At 43.3% G+C, this 19080-nt stretch overlaps 1 protein-coding gene across 16 annotated transcripts in view; it reads left to right on the top strand.

Annotated features, from left to right (window-relative positions):
• bcas3 (BCAS3 microtubule associated cell migration factor) overlaps positions 1-19080 on the top strand; it is a 474526-nt gene that overhangs the window by 83242 nt on the left and 372204 nt on the right. For all 16 annotated transcript variants that reach the window (XM_088299829.1, XM_088299828.1, XM_088299825.1 and 13 more), the window contains 3 exons: positions 2931-3007; positions 8356-8439; positions 13706-13876. In XM_088299829.1, the coding sequence (XP_088155955.1) occupies positions 2931-3007; positions 8356-8439; positions 13706-13876 (332 nt within the window). The remainder of the gene's footprint in view (positions 1-2930; positions 3008-8355; positions 8440-13705; positions 13877-19080) is intronic.

The following is a 19080-nucleotide window of genomic DNA, read 5'->3' on the forward strand; positions in this document are numbered from 1 at the left end:
TCAGTACTTCAACTGCAAATTCCAGCAGCATATGGAAATGTTCCTTACAGGTAAAGAAAGCAGACCAATGCCGCAATCAATTTTTTCACGCTCATATAGTATAATCTCGATATTTGGCCGTCATTGTATTGTAGTAAGGACACATATCGGTTGGGCTGTCGGTGATATATATGGGACAGGTGTGCTCCCTGCCCAGTCCTTACATGAATCAGCCCGTTCATAGTCATCAGCTCAAACTCAAAACATAAATACAATACAATACAGCTTTATTTATACAGCACATTTCACAGCGGTGCAGTAGCAGTGCGTCTTTTCTGACTTAAGCACCCAAGATAATATGCTCCAATGTCACCTTGCTTGCAAGCATTAATGCGTCTACTATAGTCTGGCTGCCTTCCTTGAGAGTGTCTGGCCAACAGGAAACTAAACATGCTCAATAGTTATTATTAATCATTCATAAATGAGTCCACCTCCTCACAACAATGTTTGGTAATGTTCAATGATGGCTGTGGTGTGTGTGTTTTTGATTTCATAGTATTAAAGTCAGCTGTGCTCAAGTCTATCCGTGCCAAAATCCTACTCTCACCGCTTGCAAAGGCAGTCATGACAGCAGATAGGTCTATACTCTCCTGCTCCGAGGAGTCCTTATTCGCCGATACAGTTTCAGCTGAATCCATGGCTTCATCAGGGGCCTTGTTCTTATAGCGTTTCCCCTGAGGCCTTTTATAATGTAAAATTAAAAAAAAATGGAGCTGTCAGTGTGGCAAACCAGCAATCTAATGGCTTCTGATACAGTAAAAAGGTTGTTTTGCAAAAGAGTATTTTTCATAAAAATTACACAAACACACCTAGGGTCAATTCAGAGAGTCCAATCAACCTACCATGCATGTTTTTGGAAAGTGGGAGGAAACCGGAGTACCTATAGAAAAACCACATAGGCATCAGGAGAATATGCAATGTTCACACAGGAAGGCTGGAGCCGGTACTGAACCCCGCTCCTCTGAACCACCGTGCCGCCCGTCACAAGTGAAATCAATCATTAATATGTCGGGGGAAACACAAGTCCATCATGCAGAGGATACTCATTTTGGTTGCTTGAATTGGTGATCACATTCTTTCAGGCTCTTTCTTCATCATGTCAGACTGATGCAGAGTCTGAATTATTAAATCCACCTGTTAGATCTCTTACTCTGTTTTTCACTCACTCGTGAACAAAACTGCAGGATATTATTCTGAACCCTTAGAAGGCACTACTCTCTTTTCTAACTAAGGAACATGGTCTTAGATTTTGCATTGCAGATTATCATCCCAACTGCTTCACATTCTGCTGTGAACCTTAGTGAGAGTTGAGGATCATGACTTGATGATGTTAACAGAGCCACATCACCTGTAAAAAGTATATATTTAATACTGAGTTCAACAAACTGGACTCCTTCAACGCTTGAAGACTGCACCTTGAAATTCTGTCCGTAAAGGTTATGAACAGAATTGGTCAGACTTGGCCATGTTCCGTGTCTCCATTGTTAAGTCAGCTGACCGGACATGAATTGGCAAAGTGGGGGTTGTCATCAAGCTGAAGAAGGAGTCAGTAGGCTGACTGCAGCTTTGGTGGTCACTGAGGAGAACACTCAGGCATGGGGCAAGTTCACTGAGGCCATGAAGAATGATTTCTGGATGTCTACCAAGAAAATTTGGTCATAGATCTGGCATCTCAGGGGGAGGAACATTGAGTATGCTGGGGATTGAGCGGCGCATACCTTAACTTGGGCCGTTATGGGTTGGCGGGGACAATACTTTGACGACCTTTTCAATTCCACCAAAACGCCTTCCTGTAGTAAAACTTCCGACTCCTACAGAAAAACGAATATGCATGAACATCACTCATTAATCAAGTGGCCGGTTGTTGTTCTAAATATATGGCTAATCCCCAATGCTATTGTTATCTTGGTTCACAGTAGCCACGCCAACTTCCTCTCTCACCATTGTCTAAGCCTGCACCTTTTCGGCTCAGTCCCAGCATTGGAAGCCGGTTTGTATTGCACATCTCTTGGTGCCCATCGACAGCAATGATTAATTATTTTTTTTTTTTTTCCTCCATTGTTTGTCCACGCTACCTGCACAACTTGCTGTGTGGGGGTGTGTGTGTGCGTGTGTGGGTGGGTGTGCGCGCGTGTGTGCGTGTGTGGGGGTGTGTGTGCGTGTGCTGTTTGTGTGACGTAATAAATAGTCTCAACGCCAATTGGCTGTCGCACTGCAATGTGTGCCTTGCAGTAGAAATTTCCCAATTTGATCAAATGGACTCACCCACAATGGTGTCGCATCACGTGCATCAGTCGTGCTACCTGGCATAGAATTGCATTTGTCTATGTGAACTCCAATGACTTTATATGTATTCACATCACGAGAATCGTAAAATTTTTGTTCGATTGGACCGTGTCATTACAGCCTGAACAGGGTCCTGAACAGTGAAACCAATCTACATGTACTTTGCGGTGTTCTGTATAGTATTGTATTCGAGAAAGACTTTTGACCCTCATGAGATCTCATTGGTGGTTCTTTGGATAATTATTGTATTATTGTATATATTTTAATTGCAGTCTATAACAATTTATCATTTGATTATATCATGGCCCTTAAATTGTTTGTAAGACAAATATAGATCTGGGAGCGCTTAGATATTGTTGGACCTTTTACAGTTGCAAATGCTGTAAAAGGCAAATTCTACTGAACTGTACCACCAGGTGGAAATGGGTTTTAAGTGTTTTATTGTATGTTTCATTTTTGACAGTTTTGAACTATCATTTTCTCCTTCTCGCTGTATGATTTACGTGCATTATTTCTTTGAGCTCTATACAGTATCCCAAAATATTTTTCTTCTAATTCATGGTACCTGTGAAAAATATAAATGTAGTTGACTTTGGGTCTTTCAGGTTGCTATCCCTGTCCTGGGCCATATCTCAATCCAGTGGCATTGGGAAGTCGCTGGCTTGCTTATGCCGAGAACAAGGTAATCTGACATGTAAAACAAACATTATCTTGGTTTTTGATATTAAGACATTACTAAGTGCATTGAAACAAAAATTACACTCAAAGAATGTTTACGTCCTCTTCTTAAAACTTTTTTTTTAATCTTTGGCTTTTGACTCAGCAAGAGAGGTTGTTACTTACTCTGTTTATGTGCTCTTTATTCTCTATCTTATTAATTTCTAATTAGTTTGGTTGTTGTGTAACTTACTTTTGCTCCATGTACAGCACTTTACAAACTGTGGTGGTTGTCTTAAAGTTTGTGTTAAAAACAGTTGAGTTGGGTTTTTTACCTGTATAACCTTGTTGAAAAAAAATAATTAGCAGAGGCAAGTAACAATACAAAAAGCATTTTGCTACTTACTCATCAATTAATGAAATAAAATACACTAATATTAATATTAATCATAACAAAATAATAAAAAAAATAATGAAATGAAGATCAAATGAAAATTAACCAATGAAAATCAGACATTTCTTTGAATTGTGGTTCAAAAGCATTATTTAAAAAAATAAAAACCATGAAACAGGTTTGAACACAAATTATGTTACCCTTAAGTTCTTATTTTATTATTACAAACCTTTGTGGAAATTACGACATTCAAACGATTTTCATGATACCTTTTGTCAGGTTTAAATGCCCTGACGCCTTTTGGGAGAGCTTACTGAAATAACTTACTAAAGGTAACGGCCGAAATAAAAAGATGGCTGAGAGGCCAGGAGGAACCAGACATGGTGTTCATTTCCACCAGCCGGCGGGGGAAAGAGCGGGGCAAAGCGGAAGCGAGCAGGCAGCTCGCCCGCTCGCCCGCTCGCAGCCACTCCGCGTGACTCCTCCTCCTCTCCCCCCCCCACCGGCTCTGCTTTTATTAGAGCTTGACTCAAGAATCACCGGGAGACAAGAAATTAAAATGCAATGAAGGTCTGTTTAGCCTAAACTAAATCACCAGAAGACAGGAGATGAATTAACAATGTATGTCCGATTAGACAAACACAAAAATGTGAGTGTGTGTGCAATCATTAATGATACAAGTAGTGTATAAAAACATAATTAGAAATACACAAACTGATTTCATAAAGTTAAAGTTAAAGTTGAGGTTATTGTGATCTCCATCTTATTTTACACCTTTCAATGAGACTTCTGCGACTCTCAACAGTTTTTTTGGTCAATTCTCCAGAAGCAAACCGCTCCAGTTATATATATATATATATATATATATGTATGTATGTTAGTGCTCTGTATTACTTTTTATTTATGTTTGCTCGGTCTTATTAACACCAACTGTGGCACAGTATCGATCGCAAAATTTCTGATGCACTAGCGAGGCCGCCCGGCTCACCGTGGATTGTCATCGGGACCGGGAGGCGACGCAGACGACGGAGGGAGAGGAACCAGAAGCAGGGCTGCAGGTCCGGTGTCCTACTAAAGCTACGACAGCAACCCCACAAGCAACCACTGCCGAGTCTCTACCTCACCAACGCCAGATCCGTAGTCCATAAAATCGACGATCTGGAATTACAAACCCTGGAAAACCGCTATGTGCGAGACAGCTGTGTGATCATCATCACGGAATCCTGGCTGCACGCCAGCCTGCTCACGCGGATCAAACAGGGGTGGGGGGCTCTGTGTTTACGTGCATGAGAACTGGTGCAACAACAGCGTGATCGTTGAGAAGCACTCTTCCCCTGACATCGAGTACATGTCCGTTAAATGCCGGCCTTATTTCCTCCCGAGGGAGCTAACTGTAGTGCTCGTCACTGCTGTTTATATCGCAACTCGCGTGTGTCATCGATAAACAACAGCGGGCCCACCCTGATGGCATTCACTTAGGAGCGGGAATCATAAAAACACTGGACGTTATGGTAAACTGTCCATTGTGCCGATAGATGGTATTCTCATGAGGTTAGGCTTGCTGTTGAGAGTGGCATGGGGGTTGTGTCTCATGGTTGGAATGGGAAAGATGTCAATTTGGGACACATCGTCAGTAGTGTTCCATCAAATCACTGGGTGTTTCGGCCTTTATCACTAGACACCCTCATCGATGGTGGCCAGCGGCGGGTTGATCACGCCCGCGCTTGTGTCCCATGCCCAATCAACTGTGGTGGATGGTTCTGCCCTGGGTACTCAAGTGGGATGACGGAGATTAGTGGTGGGATGGGGAGGGGGGACGGGGGTCATGTTGCTGATCTATGAGCCCGGTAGGGGTCCTTCGTCTTCATCCAGATCCACTGGCTGCTTCTTTCAGCCGCTTTAGAGAGCGATCTGACTGTGTGCCGCAGAGCCTGTCCATGGATGCCCAGGTCTTTCAGCAGCTTGATGGTTGATGAGGCCAGAAACCCTCTGCATCCAACTTCGACGGGATAGACCTTGGCTTTCCACCCTCGTTGTTGTGCGTCCGCCGCCAGTTCAGTGTAGCGCAACTTCTTACGCTCATAGGCCTCTTCAACTGCATTTTCCCACGGGACTGTGAGCTCTGCAATGTAGACAGCCTTCAATGAATGGGACCACAGCACTAAGTCTGGCCTTAGGGTGGTGGTTGCAATCTCTACTGGGAAGATTAGTTGCTGACCTATGTCGACCAGCATCTTCCAATCCCGAGCCTTGGTTAGCTGACCAACTTCTGGCTTGAGAAAAGGATGGTTGGGCTTTTTCTGTCCCTCTCGGACAAATTTTGGTGCTGTAATGGTAGTGGTGGCTCTTAAGGGCAAGGAGTCGATTGTAGTTCTCTTGCTTTCAAGCACTGCTGCCAAGCTCTTGAGGACCTGGTTGTGCCTCCAGGTATAGCGGCCTTGTGTGAGGCTGGTCTTACAACCAGTCAGGATGTGTTTGAGAGTTGCTGGTGTTGGGCAGAGGGCACAGGTTGGATCTTCGCCATACCACTGGTGGAGGTTTTTTGGGGATGGGAGCACGTCATTGGTAGCACTGATGATGAAGCTGATGTTGCTAGCTTCCATCTCCCAGAGATCCCTCCAGCCAAGCTTTCTTTTCTCCAGGCCTTCCCACCAGACTTTAATTAGGCCAATTTAAAGACTGTACTCCCAAAGTTCCACCAGCATGTCAAGTGCCTAACGAGGGGAGACTCTTGACCATGTCTACTCAAACATCAAGCACGGATACAGAGCCTTCCCACTCGCCCCCCTCGGCCAGTCAGACCACCTGTCCTTGCTGCTCACACCTGCGTAGACCCCTCTCAGATGCAGATTCAGGCCCACCACAAAGACTGTGAAAACCTGGCGTGAGACCGCCATGAGTAAATTACAGGACTGCTTTCAAGACACCAACTGGGACCTCTTTGATCATCAGGACCTTAATGTTTACACACAGTGTGCACTGGACTACATCAAGTTCTGCATGGAAACTGTGTCCCTGAACAAGACCATCCGGACCTTCCCAAACGCGAAACCCTGGACCCCTACCAGTTTGCATACCGAGCAAACAGATCCACTGAGGACGCCATCAACACTGCTCTGCATGTTGTGCTGGGCCATCTGGAACAACAGCAGAGACTATGCCTGGATGCTCTTTGTGGACTACAGCTCGGCATTCAACACAATCATCCCAGACATCCTCATCTCCAACTGGACATTCTCTGCCTCCCTGCCCTCACACGCATCTGGATTAAGGACTTTCGGACCAACAGACCCCAGACTGTGTTGCTCAGCCCCTACACGTCCTCCACCCGAACGCTGAGCACCGGTTCCCCTCAAGGATGTGTGCTGAGCCCTCTCCTATACGCCCTCTACACCTATGACTGCAGCCCGGCCCACGGTAACAACACCGTCGTCAAATTTGCTGACGATACGACAGTGGTCGGTCTGATCTCGAAAGGCGCCGAGGCAGCCTACAGGGAGGAGGTCCAGCGACTATCGGCTTGATGTGAGGACAACAGACTGCAACTCAACATTGCAAAAACAAAGGAGATCGCCATCGACTTTAGGAGGAACAAGACTGTGCCCCCCCACGCCCCCTCTACGTCAAAGGTGAATGTGTGGAGAGGGTCCACACATTCTAGTTCCTGGGAGTACAGATCTCCGATGACCTCTCCTGGACACACAACACCACAGCAGTCGTAAAGAAGGTCCACCAGCGTCTGCATTTCCTGAGGGTCCTCAGGAAATTCAACCTGGACAAGAAGTTGCTGCTGGCCTTCTACCACTCGTCCATCGAGAACCTGCTGACCTACTGTGTCTCCACCTGGTACAGCAGCTGCACTGAGGCAGACCGAGGGAGGCTCCAGAGGACAGTCAAAACGGCGCAGAGGATTATATCTCAATATCGTCAAGGGCAATACTCACCCGAACTCTCACCTGTTTGACCTGTTGCCCTCTGGCAGGCGCTACAGGTGCATCAAATCAAAGACTAATAGACTGAAAAACAGTTTCTTCCCGAGAGCCATCACCATTCTGAACTGTCACATACACACACACGACCACCCTTACCTTGCAGAACAGTGACTAATGTGTTTTTATTTATCCAATTTCGTATTATTTTCCATCTCATTATTTATTCTTTCATTTATCTAATTTATATATTTGATTATAGTTGTATTGCACTGGAGAGGGGAGCTCTCTAATCTCGTTGCACACTGTACAATGACAATAAAGGGATTTCTGATTCTGATATATATATACACATATATATATATATATATATATATATATATATATATATATATATACAGTGAAACCCCGCTACTTCGCGGTTCACCTTTCGCGGGTTCAGTGCTTCGCGGTTCTAAAAAAAATATTCAAAAATTAAAAACTTTTTTGCCCGGGCGCGATCGGGGCTCTCCATTCGCTCTGTTCCGCGGGGGCATTGTAGTTTCGCCGAGCGGCACAACGGGGCGCTGGAGCGGTTAGACGGCCGGCTGCCAGAATCAGTCCCCCCTGGTAACTATATATATACTATATGTATATATATATATATATATATATATGTATATATATATATATATATATATATGTATATGTATATATATGTATATATGTCTGTATATGTATACATATATATATATATATGTATATGTATATATATGTATATATGTCTGTATATGTATACAGCCTAGGTAAGCCCATTGGCAAAGGCGGCCATCCCACAGCCATTGCTCTGATATCTACATTACCTAATAGTTGTCATAAATTGGCTACATTACCAGCATGCTCCAGTTATGTGAATGGGTTATTAAAAAAAAACACCACAACAACACGTTTGTGTGTTTTCTCCAGACGGAGTATTTATTTATTTATTAGATTTCCACAGAGATGAGCATTTTAACTGAAAAAAAATATATTAACATTAACATTAAGCTATTGCTTCATTTGTTTTTTCAGTTAATCAGATGTCACCAGTCTCGAGGAGGAGCTTGTGATGATAATGCCCAATCTTATACAGCGACAGTGATCAATGCTGCTAAGGTATGTGAAAATACCTTGTTACCTTTTCTGTGCACAGGAATTTTTCCAACTGGCTCCACATTTTTTTGTAATTCAGCTTTTATGAGATTTTCTTTGAAAGAATATAAAACATATATTTTGCGGCAATTTCATCATGTGCAAATTTATTTTTTGCTTATATTTTAAGGGAAATCAGATACCCCTTGAAAAACATGATCCAAAAACAAATTCACACATCAGTACAAACATATACTGTACAGCAATATTTACTCATGTATATTGTATACTGTACTTATCCTGTCTTGTCAGAATTTGCTCACCCAGGCTCTCCGGAACTTTTGTATGCAAATTGTCCTGGTAACAGGGAACTCCTGAACAACTTGCCAAATGAAAGGTTAAAGCTCTCCATTATTCCTAGCCATCATGAAACAGATTAAACAGGGCAATGTTAACTTGCTCATGACTCGAGCGAAACATGGAGAGAGCGGATGGGGTTATGACTGTAATCCTCATTAAAAATGGTCATTTTGCAAGTCATCACTTACCATGTTTTTATGACTCCAAAGCACACCGAGGGAGCAGTCTCAGATGTGTCTGCTATGTCTGTATTTAAGACACACACTGGGCACACTGTACTAACAGGTGCACATTAGCACATTGCCTTTAACATGGTGAGTTCATCTATGTCAGGGGATGATGGTCACTAGTCACCACACTCCTTGCAGTCACGGTTATCAAATCAAAACCAAAACCATCACCGAACATCCGCTGAACAGCTGACAACCAAACAATGAAACAAAGAAATACAATTAACGCAAAACATGTATCTTTCATTCCATTCATATCCCAAAAAGAAATAAAAATAACACAAAACAAGTACTGCAAAGCATTGTGGGAGTCTTTCAGCCTCAGCCAATCAGATGGCTGGTTTTAGAGATGTCATGAGATTTTTAGTTTCCCTCCAACAGTAGAAAAAGTGAAATGTTACTTTTATTCACGTTTCCATGGAAGCTGTACTGTACAAAATAAAGTACAAAGGTTGTCTTCGGGTCAAAATGACCGTTGAGGCATATTGAGATCAAATCAAGGTCACATAGTTATTTACACACCACAGAATATTACAATGTTTTAGATGTGTCTCAAATCCATGAGTAGCAGACCCTAAAGTATAAAAATAAGGTGGTCTTTTTGAGGACTGCTGTGCTTTCGATCAATCTCTGATCAGGTAGTAGTGTGAGAATTGAACAAGACAGTAGCAGACGGAAACAACACGAGATAGATGGCTTCCTCCCGGACTGCAGAGCTATTTTTTGTGGATTTCAAGAGAGGACAAGTGGGTGGAGTGACTGCCCTTCCCCTACAATCCAGGGCCTGACATAACAGTGGATGAGCAACTGGTTCCATTTAGAGGTAATCTATTTTCATATTTGTAAAAAGAGTGATTTTCACTGTTGATTTCTTTGACTGTGGCACTGATACTAATTCCTGATGCTAATGTCTTCTGTCCAAAGATCGTTGTCTTTTCCGGCAGTATATGCTCAGTAAACCACCGAATATGGGATCAAGTCATGGGTGGCTTGCATTGCCAACTCAAGCTATGTTTGGAAAATGCAAGTAGATACCGGGAAGCCAACAAGTCTATGCCCTGAGAAGAACCAGGGGATGAGAGTTCTGCTTGATGTGACAGAGGGATAGAGGGTGCATAATGTGACGTGACAATTTGTTCACCTCTTATGAACTTGGACAGCAGTTCCTGAACAGGAAGATCATCATGGTCGGTAAAGTTCGAAAGAAAAAGCCTGTGCTCCTATTTCCTCCTACAATGGCTTTCTGAATTAAAAAAAAAAAATCAACTCAAGTTGAATGTCTCATAGCAAGAACAAGAGGAGAATGTTCCTGCACCAAGAAAGGCACTTGTAACTCAGTGAAAGAAGGAAGCCTGTCCCCCACACAGAAGCCTCAGCAGGAGTTGTGAAAGCTATTCAAAATGCAGGAGCGTCTGATCAACCTGAGGATCCAGAAAGCACAACCACTTCCCCATCTTGGGCAAGTAAGAGGAAGAAATGTCAGTTGTGACCTCAAAAGAAGGACTGTAAAACACAATCTGTGTGCTGCAGGTGTAAGTAATATATCTCCACTTGAATACTGCACGAATGTATAATTAGTTTAATGGATTGTTATCTTTGTACTATGCTTTGTCTTTAATTGTTCACTGGAGGAAAAAAAGAAATAAACTTTAGTCATTGGAATGAAAAAAAAATGCATTAAAAAACTCTTTTCGCAGATGTTTCTTTTTTTCTTTTCCAAAATCATATAAATACAAGTAAAGCGGGAAAACTCTGATATTCATACATATTGTGGTAAAGGACATGTTGTTTCTTCAAGCAATATGTTAATTTGGCATTTGAAATTCAATTAATTAATTATTGGGGGTTTAGTGAAGACGGGTCATTTTGACCGGGGGGACACTGGGGGCAGACAGAAAATGAGAACAACAGCAGGGATATTTAATTTTAAGTAAAAATGAGAACAAAGTACATGGATAAACAAAAAGATCAAAGTATGAAACAACATGGATAAAGTAACAAAACAAACACGAACAAAATAACTATAAATATGAGTATGAATGTGAAAAATGAAAGGCGCTGAGGAATGAACGACACACTTGACAGTAGACAGCACACAATGAACCAACAAGGACTGAAAGGAACTTAATACAAACAAATTGACGAGACAACAAGGAACACCTGGGCAAGCCACAAAGGGTTGGAGTGCTAATTGGTCAACCAAAGAAATTGGTTACACGAACACAGGTGGACACTGTTACGACCGGCTCTGCTAGGGAAGGAGGGAAGTAACATAGACCAAGTTGTAAAATGGTTTGGACATATAGTTTACAATTTATTTTTAGTGAAATAAAAGAGGTAGGTTTCAAACAAATGAATTTAACAAAAAGGTATTAACCAAGTTCACAAATGTGTATAAGTAAACAATATCAAGTGTCTCCAAAATTTATGAAAGTCCATACAAAGCGAGAGACACAAGTAGCGCAAGCGAGGCGAACTGAACTCTTAAGTCCCAGCCGCCCTGAGTAGCAGAACCGAGGTCCTTTTATTGGTCCCAGCTGCACAGGTGGTTCTCGTTGATAGGGCCGTCCATTAGTAACGAGCGGGAAAGCAGTCCACCAACGAGGAACGGGAAAGCAGTCCACCAACCAAGAACGAGCGGGAAAGCAGTCCACCAATGACGAACGAGCAGGAAACCAGGCCAACGATAAGGAACACGCGTAACAGACACAATAAGTCACACAAAGGAACATAATAAAAAACAACTAACTACAAAACAACAACAAAACACAGATGATATATATATATATATATATATATATATAGAGGCGGCACGGTGGTCGACCGGTTAGCACGATGGCCTCACAGTGCAGAGGTGCTACGGCCCTGTGGAGTTTGCATGATCTCCCCGTGCCTGCATGTTTTTTCTAAGGGTACTCCAGTATCTCCGGGGGTAGGTTGATGGGAGGGTGATTGAACACTCTGAATTGTCCCTAGGTATTAGTGTGAGCTCGGATGGTTGTTTGTCTCCGTGTGCCCTGTGATTGGCTGCCAACCAGTTCAGTGCCAGATGCCAGAGGTTCCCTCCTACTGAGATAGTTTTTCCTTCTCTATTCTTGATTTTATGTATTTTTCCAAATGTAGTTTCTCGCAGCCCCTCTAATCCTTATTTGTATGAGGAAAACACGAGCTAGTTTAATCTTTTATTTCAGCTTTAAAAACTCATTTGATCATTTAGATGGGTTTCTTGTAAATAGGCTAGATTGGCTTGTTTTTTTCCATCATTTTATCTCGATTTTTACAATGTTTTGTTGGATTTAATAGCCCATTCAAATGAAAAGAAGTAAATTTAACCTTGTCACTGACCATATGTACATTCACTGACAATAAGATTGAGGTGAATTAATCACCAATTCTCCCATTTTCCACCTTAAAGATTTGTGTTATATCCCGCTTGGACTACTGTGACAGTCCTCTTTGGGCCACCCATCAAGGCTCTGTACAGGCTTGAAAAATTCACCTCCTTGGACCTTTCCCGCACCAAGCCCTGGCAGCATATGACTCCCGCATTCCTTCACCTTCACTGGCACCCGGTCAAGTCCCACAAATCCTGTTCCTCGCCTACAAATTCCTCTATGCACTTGCTTCCCAATTCCTGTCAGACCTCCATTACTCATAGACATCATCCTCATCTTTTTTGCACCATGGAACTGCTTCACATAGACATATTTTGAGGATCAATGTAGCCACTACCACCGTCCCAGGTGTCACAGTTTTCTAGAGAGTCGGTGGAACGTGTGGCTGCACGCGGCTGGATTAAAAGAAGGAGAGTGGAGATATTATAATGCCCTTGTTAAAGTTCATTGGCATTTGTTCAGCAGTGTAACGGCTTTGATACATTGGATAGCATTTTCCTCATTCCTATCATTCCGGTATTCTTGTTTGTTGCTTTCACAATAATCATATGAACTTTTTCAGCAGGAACAAATGATTTGCCTTGTCCGGGTTGATCAATGGGTTTGTTTGGATAACAGCCTCAAAATCCACAATTGCCATAATTAAAAAAACACATTACCGTTGATCAATCAGTGTCTTAATGCATCAGTGAATAATTGATGGTTCTTCTTACATGCAGACACTGACACGTGCAAATGTGAATGTACACATGCAAAAAGCCAAGAGATACTTGGTGTCTCTGATGGATTGATGAGGAGAGACAAGAGGTGATCCGGACTGAAACAAAAAAAATGCACGGCGCCACATTTTATTGATACGGGCCACTACGAATGCTTCATTTGTCTCTCCAGAGCCTCCTTTGGTGCCTGCATACACACAGTCTCACACGTTGGACTCCATTAGGCAAACACAGTGTACTATGCAAGATAGACCTCACTTGAATAGCACTATCCTTCAATTGAGCCACAGAGGTGTGTTTGAGCCAGACACGCTGGCTGGGCCTTAATCAGACTCAGAGGAACACAGGTACACATTGAGTGAACATTCCCTGGTGCACATACACTTTGTCACAATCCCTGCACATCTCTCTGCCTCCACAGACTCAAATGCAAGAGGTGTGAATTTCAGTGAACTATGTGTTCAAAATTCCGACCATATATATATATATTTTTTTAACAGATGACAGACATTCCATTAAATAAATTTACAGACTAGACTTGAGATTAACACACAAACTCATCACTGTTTATTGTTTCTCTCTTTAGACTCTAAAGACAGGTCTCACCATAGTTGGGAAGGTTGTGACCCAATTGACTGGTACACTGCCAGCATGTACTACTGATGAAGAAGGGTCCCCTCACAGCATGAATCGTCGCGGCCTCCATAACGCCGGTGTGGTCACAATCATTGACACTGAGAATGTTGGTGAAGGACAGGTTTGTTTATTTTACCTTTTGCGATTCTTGAGTGTTTGTGAATGCCCTTATTCTATTACTGTTTTTGTTCCGTATTGTGTTTATATATTGCAAATATAATTAGGGCCAGAGAGTGTTTTCAATTTTTCAATGAACGAACCTGTGACATTTAGTGTCAAAAGTGGGATGGCCAGTTGTCAAGGGAGAATCACCCCTACGCGGGGGAGCGACTCACGCCTCGGCAAGTAGGAACCAGACACGGACAGACAGAATATAAGTTTCCGGCCGGGAGAGATGAAACCTCAGTGAACAGGTCTGATCTCTGAACCTCCAGTTCTCTCCAAGCCTTTTATTGAATATCATAAGTCACGTCGACATGTGCCGACACATTTCAATCAATACAGAAATCAATACAAGTACATACGACCGATTCAAAGGTACCTAAATTGTCAAGGGCATGTTTACTTCGGTCCAGCTGGTGTTTACTTGGTTCATGTCCGCCTCCCCTCATGTGTGTTCAGGAGTGGAGTTTGTTCGGTTGCCCCGACCTAAGTGGTCGTCCTAACCTAAGTGCGGTGGTGTGATGGTTAGTTCCTAGATTTTAGTTAATAAATGAACTAGAGTTAGTAACAATATCATGAAACTTTATGTGTAAAGTATTTATGTGTTATGTATTTAAACTGTGCATAACATTGGACTGTATGTAAAATCAAACTGTTGTGTGATATTAGACTGTGTGTGTGATATTATTTTATTACATTCGATAACATGATTGCTCCTATAATGTTCTTCACATTTCCCTCCTTTTTATCGTAATGTAATAACACATCAAACTTACACCATCTCATGCATGACTTTCAGTGTAGTTATCATATCCTTCTTACACTACTTCAAATTCGAAGCTGGCATCTTCATAATCCGCCAGCAACGTTTCTACTTCCTCCTGTAGGCTTACCTTTGCACTTTCAAACATGCGGTCAAAGATTTTCAATATCACATGTCTTAAACAGGGGATACAACAGCACCCTACCACAGATAATAATGCGACCCCGACACATATGGAAACAAACACAGGTATGAGAACATCTTTCCATTGTCCGAACATGTTACTAAACCAACCTATCACGGGGTGATCAATACCAGAATGAATATGCATAGTTTCAGATAACATTTGGAGTCCCTGGAGAGTTTTTGTGATCGATCCATCGGGGGCCGTATTGTTAGGGATGAACATACAACACTGGTCCTGGAAAATAGAACAGACTCCACCGGCCTCAGCCAACAGCATATCTAATGCCATCCGGTTTTGAAATGCTGTTAGAGAGGTTGCGTCGAGCTGTTCGGCCAGTGCCATTCCTAGAGCGTGTGTGTAATTAGTGAGAGTCAACACATTGTAATGGATGTAATTAATGCGATCAACATTTTTATTTGGGGTAATCCAAATGAAGATTGATTCCCACCCTGCCGCAATTTGGTCCACCAATTTGTATTCGTTTGGCACCCCCCTCGGCACCCCTATGGCATCGATATACGTTGGATTGGGTCCCATATTCAAAGGTGCAATGTTTCGTCTCCTCCTATTATTTAGAGTGTGTGTCTTGACTATGGCTATGTGAGCTGGGAAGATTAGAATTACGTGTGCACATGACCCACTCCATTCCTCGGGGAGATGCCCCCGGAGAGTCTTCCCCCCACACCACCACCAAACATCCCGTCGTTGGTACACGAGTCGATTATTAGTTGGCACAATAATGGTTGTGTTACACATAAAATCTGGCACTGTTCCGACAGACGGGCAGGTGTTACCGGAACAATTTCTAGCTATGCATGCATAGTTCCCCTCCTGGGGAACCTGGAAGTAAGGGGGCTGATGGTTCGTTTTGAGGGGTGGATATGCTTTCCCATAGGCATTACATATGGGATCAGTAGTGAATGTTACATTAGTTGTGGAGCTAATGAGCAGACTACAATTCACGTTATCAGATATGGCCGGTGTGGGGAGTAGAGATGGACGGGCCTTGAGACAGACTACACAATCTTCATTTACCCCTTTTGTGGCCTCCTGCGCCGCCGTAACCCAGGTATTTTTAGCAACATCAGTTCCTGTGGCCAGATATATAATTTTGTTTTTAGTTACCTTAGCGGGGTTGAACACATGAATCCCTTTCGCTGCTCGTCCTAGTGAGATGTATGCATCTTTGGGGTCGACTAGCACTGGGTCCCTGCACACAATCATGTCAACACAGGGGTCCTTTGTTGGACCCGGAAAGTATGCATAAAGCCTTATCAACATACATTGTGATGAGTTCTGCTGGTTTGTCATATTCACTGTTAACACTATGTCATCTGGTAACCGAGTCAATTCTATTATGGACCCCCACTGCTTAGCAAGAGGGGTTGTTGGACGAGGCTTCCAATCCTTGCCTGAGTAAGCTGCGGTGTTCCCCCAGGATTTATCAATTTGCCCAATCATAGCATAATAGTGATACTTCCCGGGAGAGCCACCGGTTAAAGCTTTAAGACTTTTTTTACCGTATTTTAACTCAGTATATGGTATCTTAAATGAGAGCGTCTGATTCACTTTCACACAAACCTGTATCAGATAAACATGACTGCTATGATTTGAACATTGTTGACCAGGAAAATAGACCAGACCATGACCCTTTATTACAGGAGCGCGCCGCGTACGTGCCGTCAGGGAAGCGAGTTGCACTCGAGGTTGTGCTCGAGGGGCGCTCTGGGCGCCCTTCGGCTTCTTCCAAACCTTCTCGTGCAGGTTCTTCTCGTACAGATGGGTCTCACGATATTCCTCATAATGCTGGTCATGATCTTTTGGGGGTTCAGGTGCCCTTGGTGGGTTATGATCCTTTGGGGGATCATGTGCCCTTGGTGGGTCGTGATTTGTTGGTGGATCAGGCGCCCTGGGTGGATCAGGCGCCCTGGGTGGATCAGGATCTTTTCGTTTGTCGTGTCCAATTTTCACAATGAAGATGCCATATGCCAGTACCACAGCCATTCCAAAGATGCCGGTCCCGACGAGAAATCGCTTGCTGTTGTTGCTGCACATCGTTGCAGTGCCCGAAGGTCAGAGGTTACCAGCACTTAACCTTCGGAAAAACACTGTTTACTCGTGGGAGCTGTGAGAGTCGGGGGAGGGTACCTTTCCAGCCAGGTCGCCGAATAGCCGATGCTTCACCCAAGACAGATGAATCCAGTTGGGTCTTCCTTCCACCTTCACGGCAGTGGGCGTGGCGATCAGCACTCGATAAGGCCCCTCCCACCGCTCGCTCGACCACGTTTTCCTCTTGATGACCTTGATGAACACCCAGTCTCCTGCGGCGACTGGAGGTTGACGATGCTGTGGAGACAATGGCATATCTGGCAGTTCATTGGCGTGACGACATTCGCGATATTCGAGTGTCTTTCTCATGTAGTGGGCCAAGTCATGTACTGAGTCCGGGGCGTCTTTTGTTTTTAGTGTCAAGTCGGGAAGATTGTATGGCCTCCCATACAAAAGTTCGAAAGGGGTCAAACCCTTCCCTTCTGCTGGCAGGATATGCATATTCATTTTTACAATATCAATACAGTCAGGCCATGGTCTTCCTGTCTCTTTCATTGTTTTGATCAATTTGTTTTTTATTGTACCATTCGTTCTTTCAACTAAACCAGCACTCTGTGGGTGATAAATGCAATGCCTCTTTAAATTTATTTTGAACTGTTCTGACAATCTTTTAATAACCTCATTTACAAAATGGGACCCATTATCACTTCTGATGACTCTCGGGATTCCAAATGTTGGTATTATATGCTTACATAGTGCTTTAGCCACTGTCAACGCATCAGGCTTGGCTGTGGGAAATATTTCAACCCATTTTGAAAATACATCAATAATCACCAAACAATATTCATACCCTCGTGACTTGGATAATTGAATGAAGTCCATATGTATCGTATGAAATGGGTGTTCAGGCTCTGGAAACGAGCCTCTTTTTGGTCTCACATTTCCTTGTGGATTATTTTTAATACAAATCAAGCATTGTCTGCAAAAGTTTTTTGCATATTGTGTGAACCCAAATGAATTAAAGTGTTTGTTTATTTGCTCAACCATGCCCCCTGTTGACACATGGCATGGTCCGTGTGTCACAATTGCTGCCCATGAAAATAGAGATCGAGGCAGCCATGGCTTATCATCCGGACCGCTGTAAAGTCCGTTGTCATATGTTGCTCCTTTTTTTATCCACAATCGTTTTTCTGCATCAGACACTATCTTGTGCCTTTCCTTGAGAATGTCTTGCAAGTCATCAGTTTCATCTGCCTTGATCTCAGCTTTACAAACAACGGTATTTTCTGCTGCTGCAGCTTTTGCCGCCTGATCAGCAAACCTGTTTCCTACTACCACTGGGTCATTTCCCTTAAGATGTGCTTCACACTTACAAATAGCTAGCAATGAGGGCAGCTGGATCGCAGCCAGGAGGTTAACAAGCAACGATTTATGTTTGACCTCTTTTCCTGTTGTTGTGATAAACCCACGAAGCTGCCATTGACGGCAAAACGTGTGTGCAGAGCTGTATGCGTACTGGCTGTCTGTGTACACTGTGACGGGCCTGCCCTCGTAAATCAAACATGCTTTCGTGAGAGCGACCAGCTCAGCTGCCTGAGCAGACATATTTGAGGCTAGTTTTCCTGCTGCAACTATGGTGGTTGCGGTTGTTACTGCATAACCTGCATGACTTTTGCCACACTGATCTTTAAACGCGGATCCGTCAACAAATATGACATCCCCCTCTGCTAGGGGTATATCAGTGATGTCCGGTCTAGGTTTATACATAACGTCAGTTTCTGTTACGCAATCGTGTGGGGTACCATCATGCGGTGTGGGCATCAGAGTTGCTGGATTCAATGTTGTACATCGTTCAATCGTGAGGTTAGGTTGTGATAGTAGGAGTGCTGTGTAGGACAGGTGTCTTGCTGGTGAAAGAAATGACATTTTTGATTCCAGCAACAAAGCTGAGACCGCATGTGGCACCTTTAGGGTTAGCTGGTGATAGAGGACTACCTCAGCTGATGCTTGTACTGCTAGGGCGGCTGCCACTACAGCTTGAACACAGTATGGGGTCGCCCTGGCAACAGGGTCTAAGTATTGCGAGTAATATGCTACTGGCTTAAGCCTAATGCCATGGTGTTGCAATAATACTGAGGTCATGTAATCTCGTTTAGCATCTACT

Source organism: Idiotropiscis lumnitzeri, chromosome 7, assembly GCF_059441095.1.
Source record: "Idiotropiscis lumnitzeri isolate Australia: NSW breed Sydney's pygmy pipehorse chromosome 7, RoL_Ilum_1.0, whole genome shotgun sequence".
Lineage (NCBI taxonomy): Eukaryota > Metazoa > Chordata > Actinopteri > Syngnathiformes > Syngnathidae > Idiotropiscis > Idiotropiscis lumnitzeri.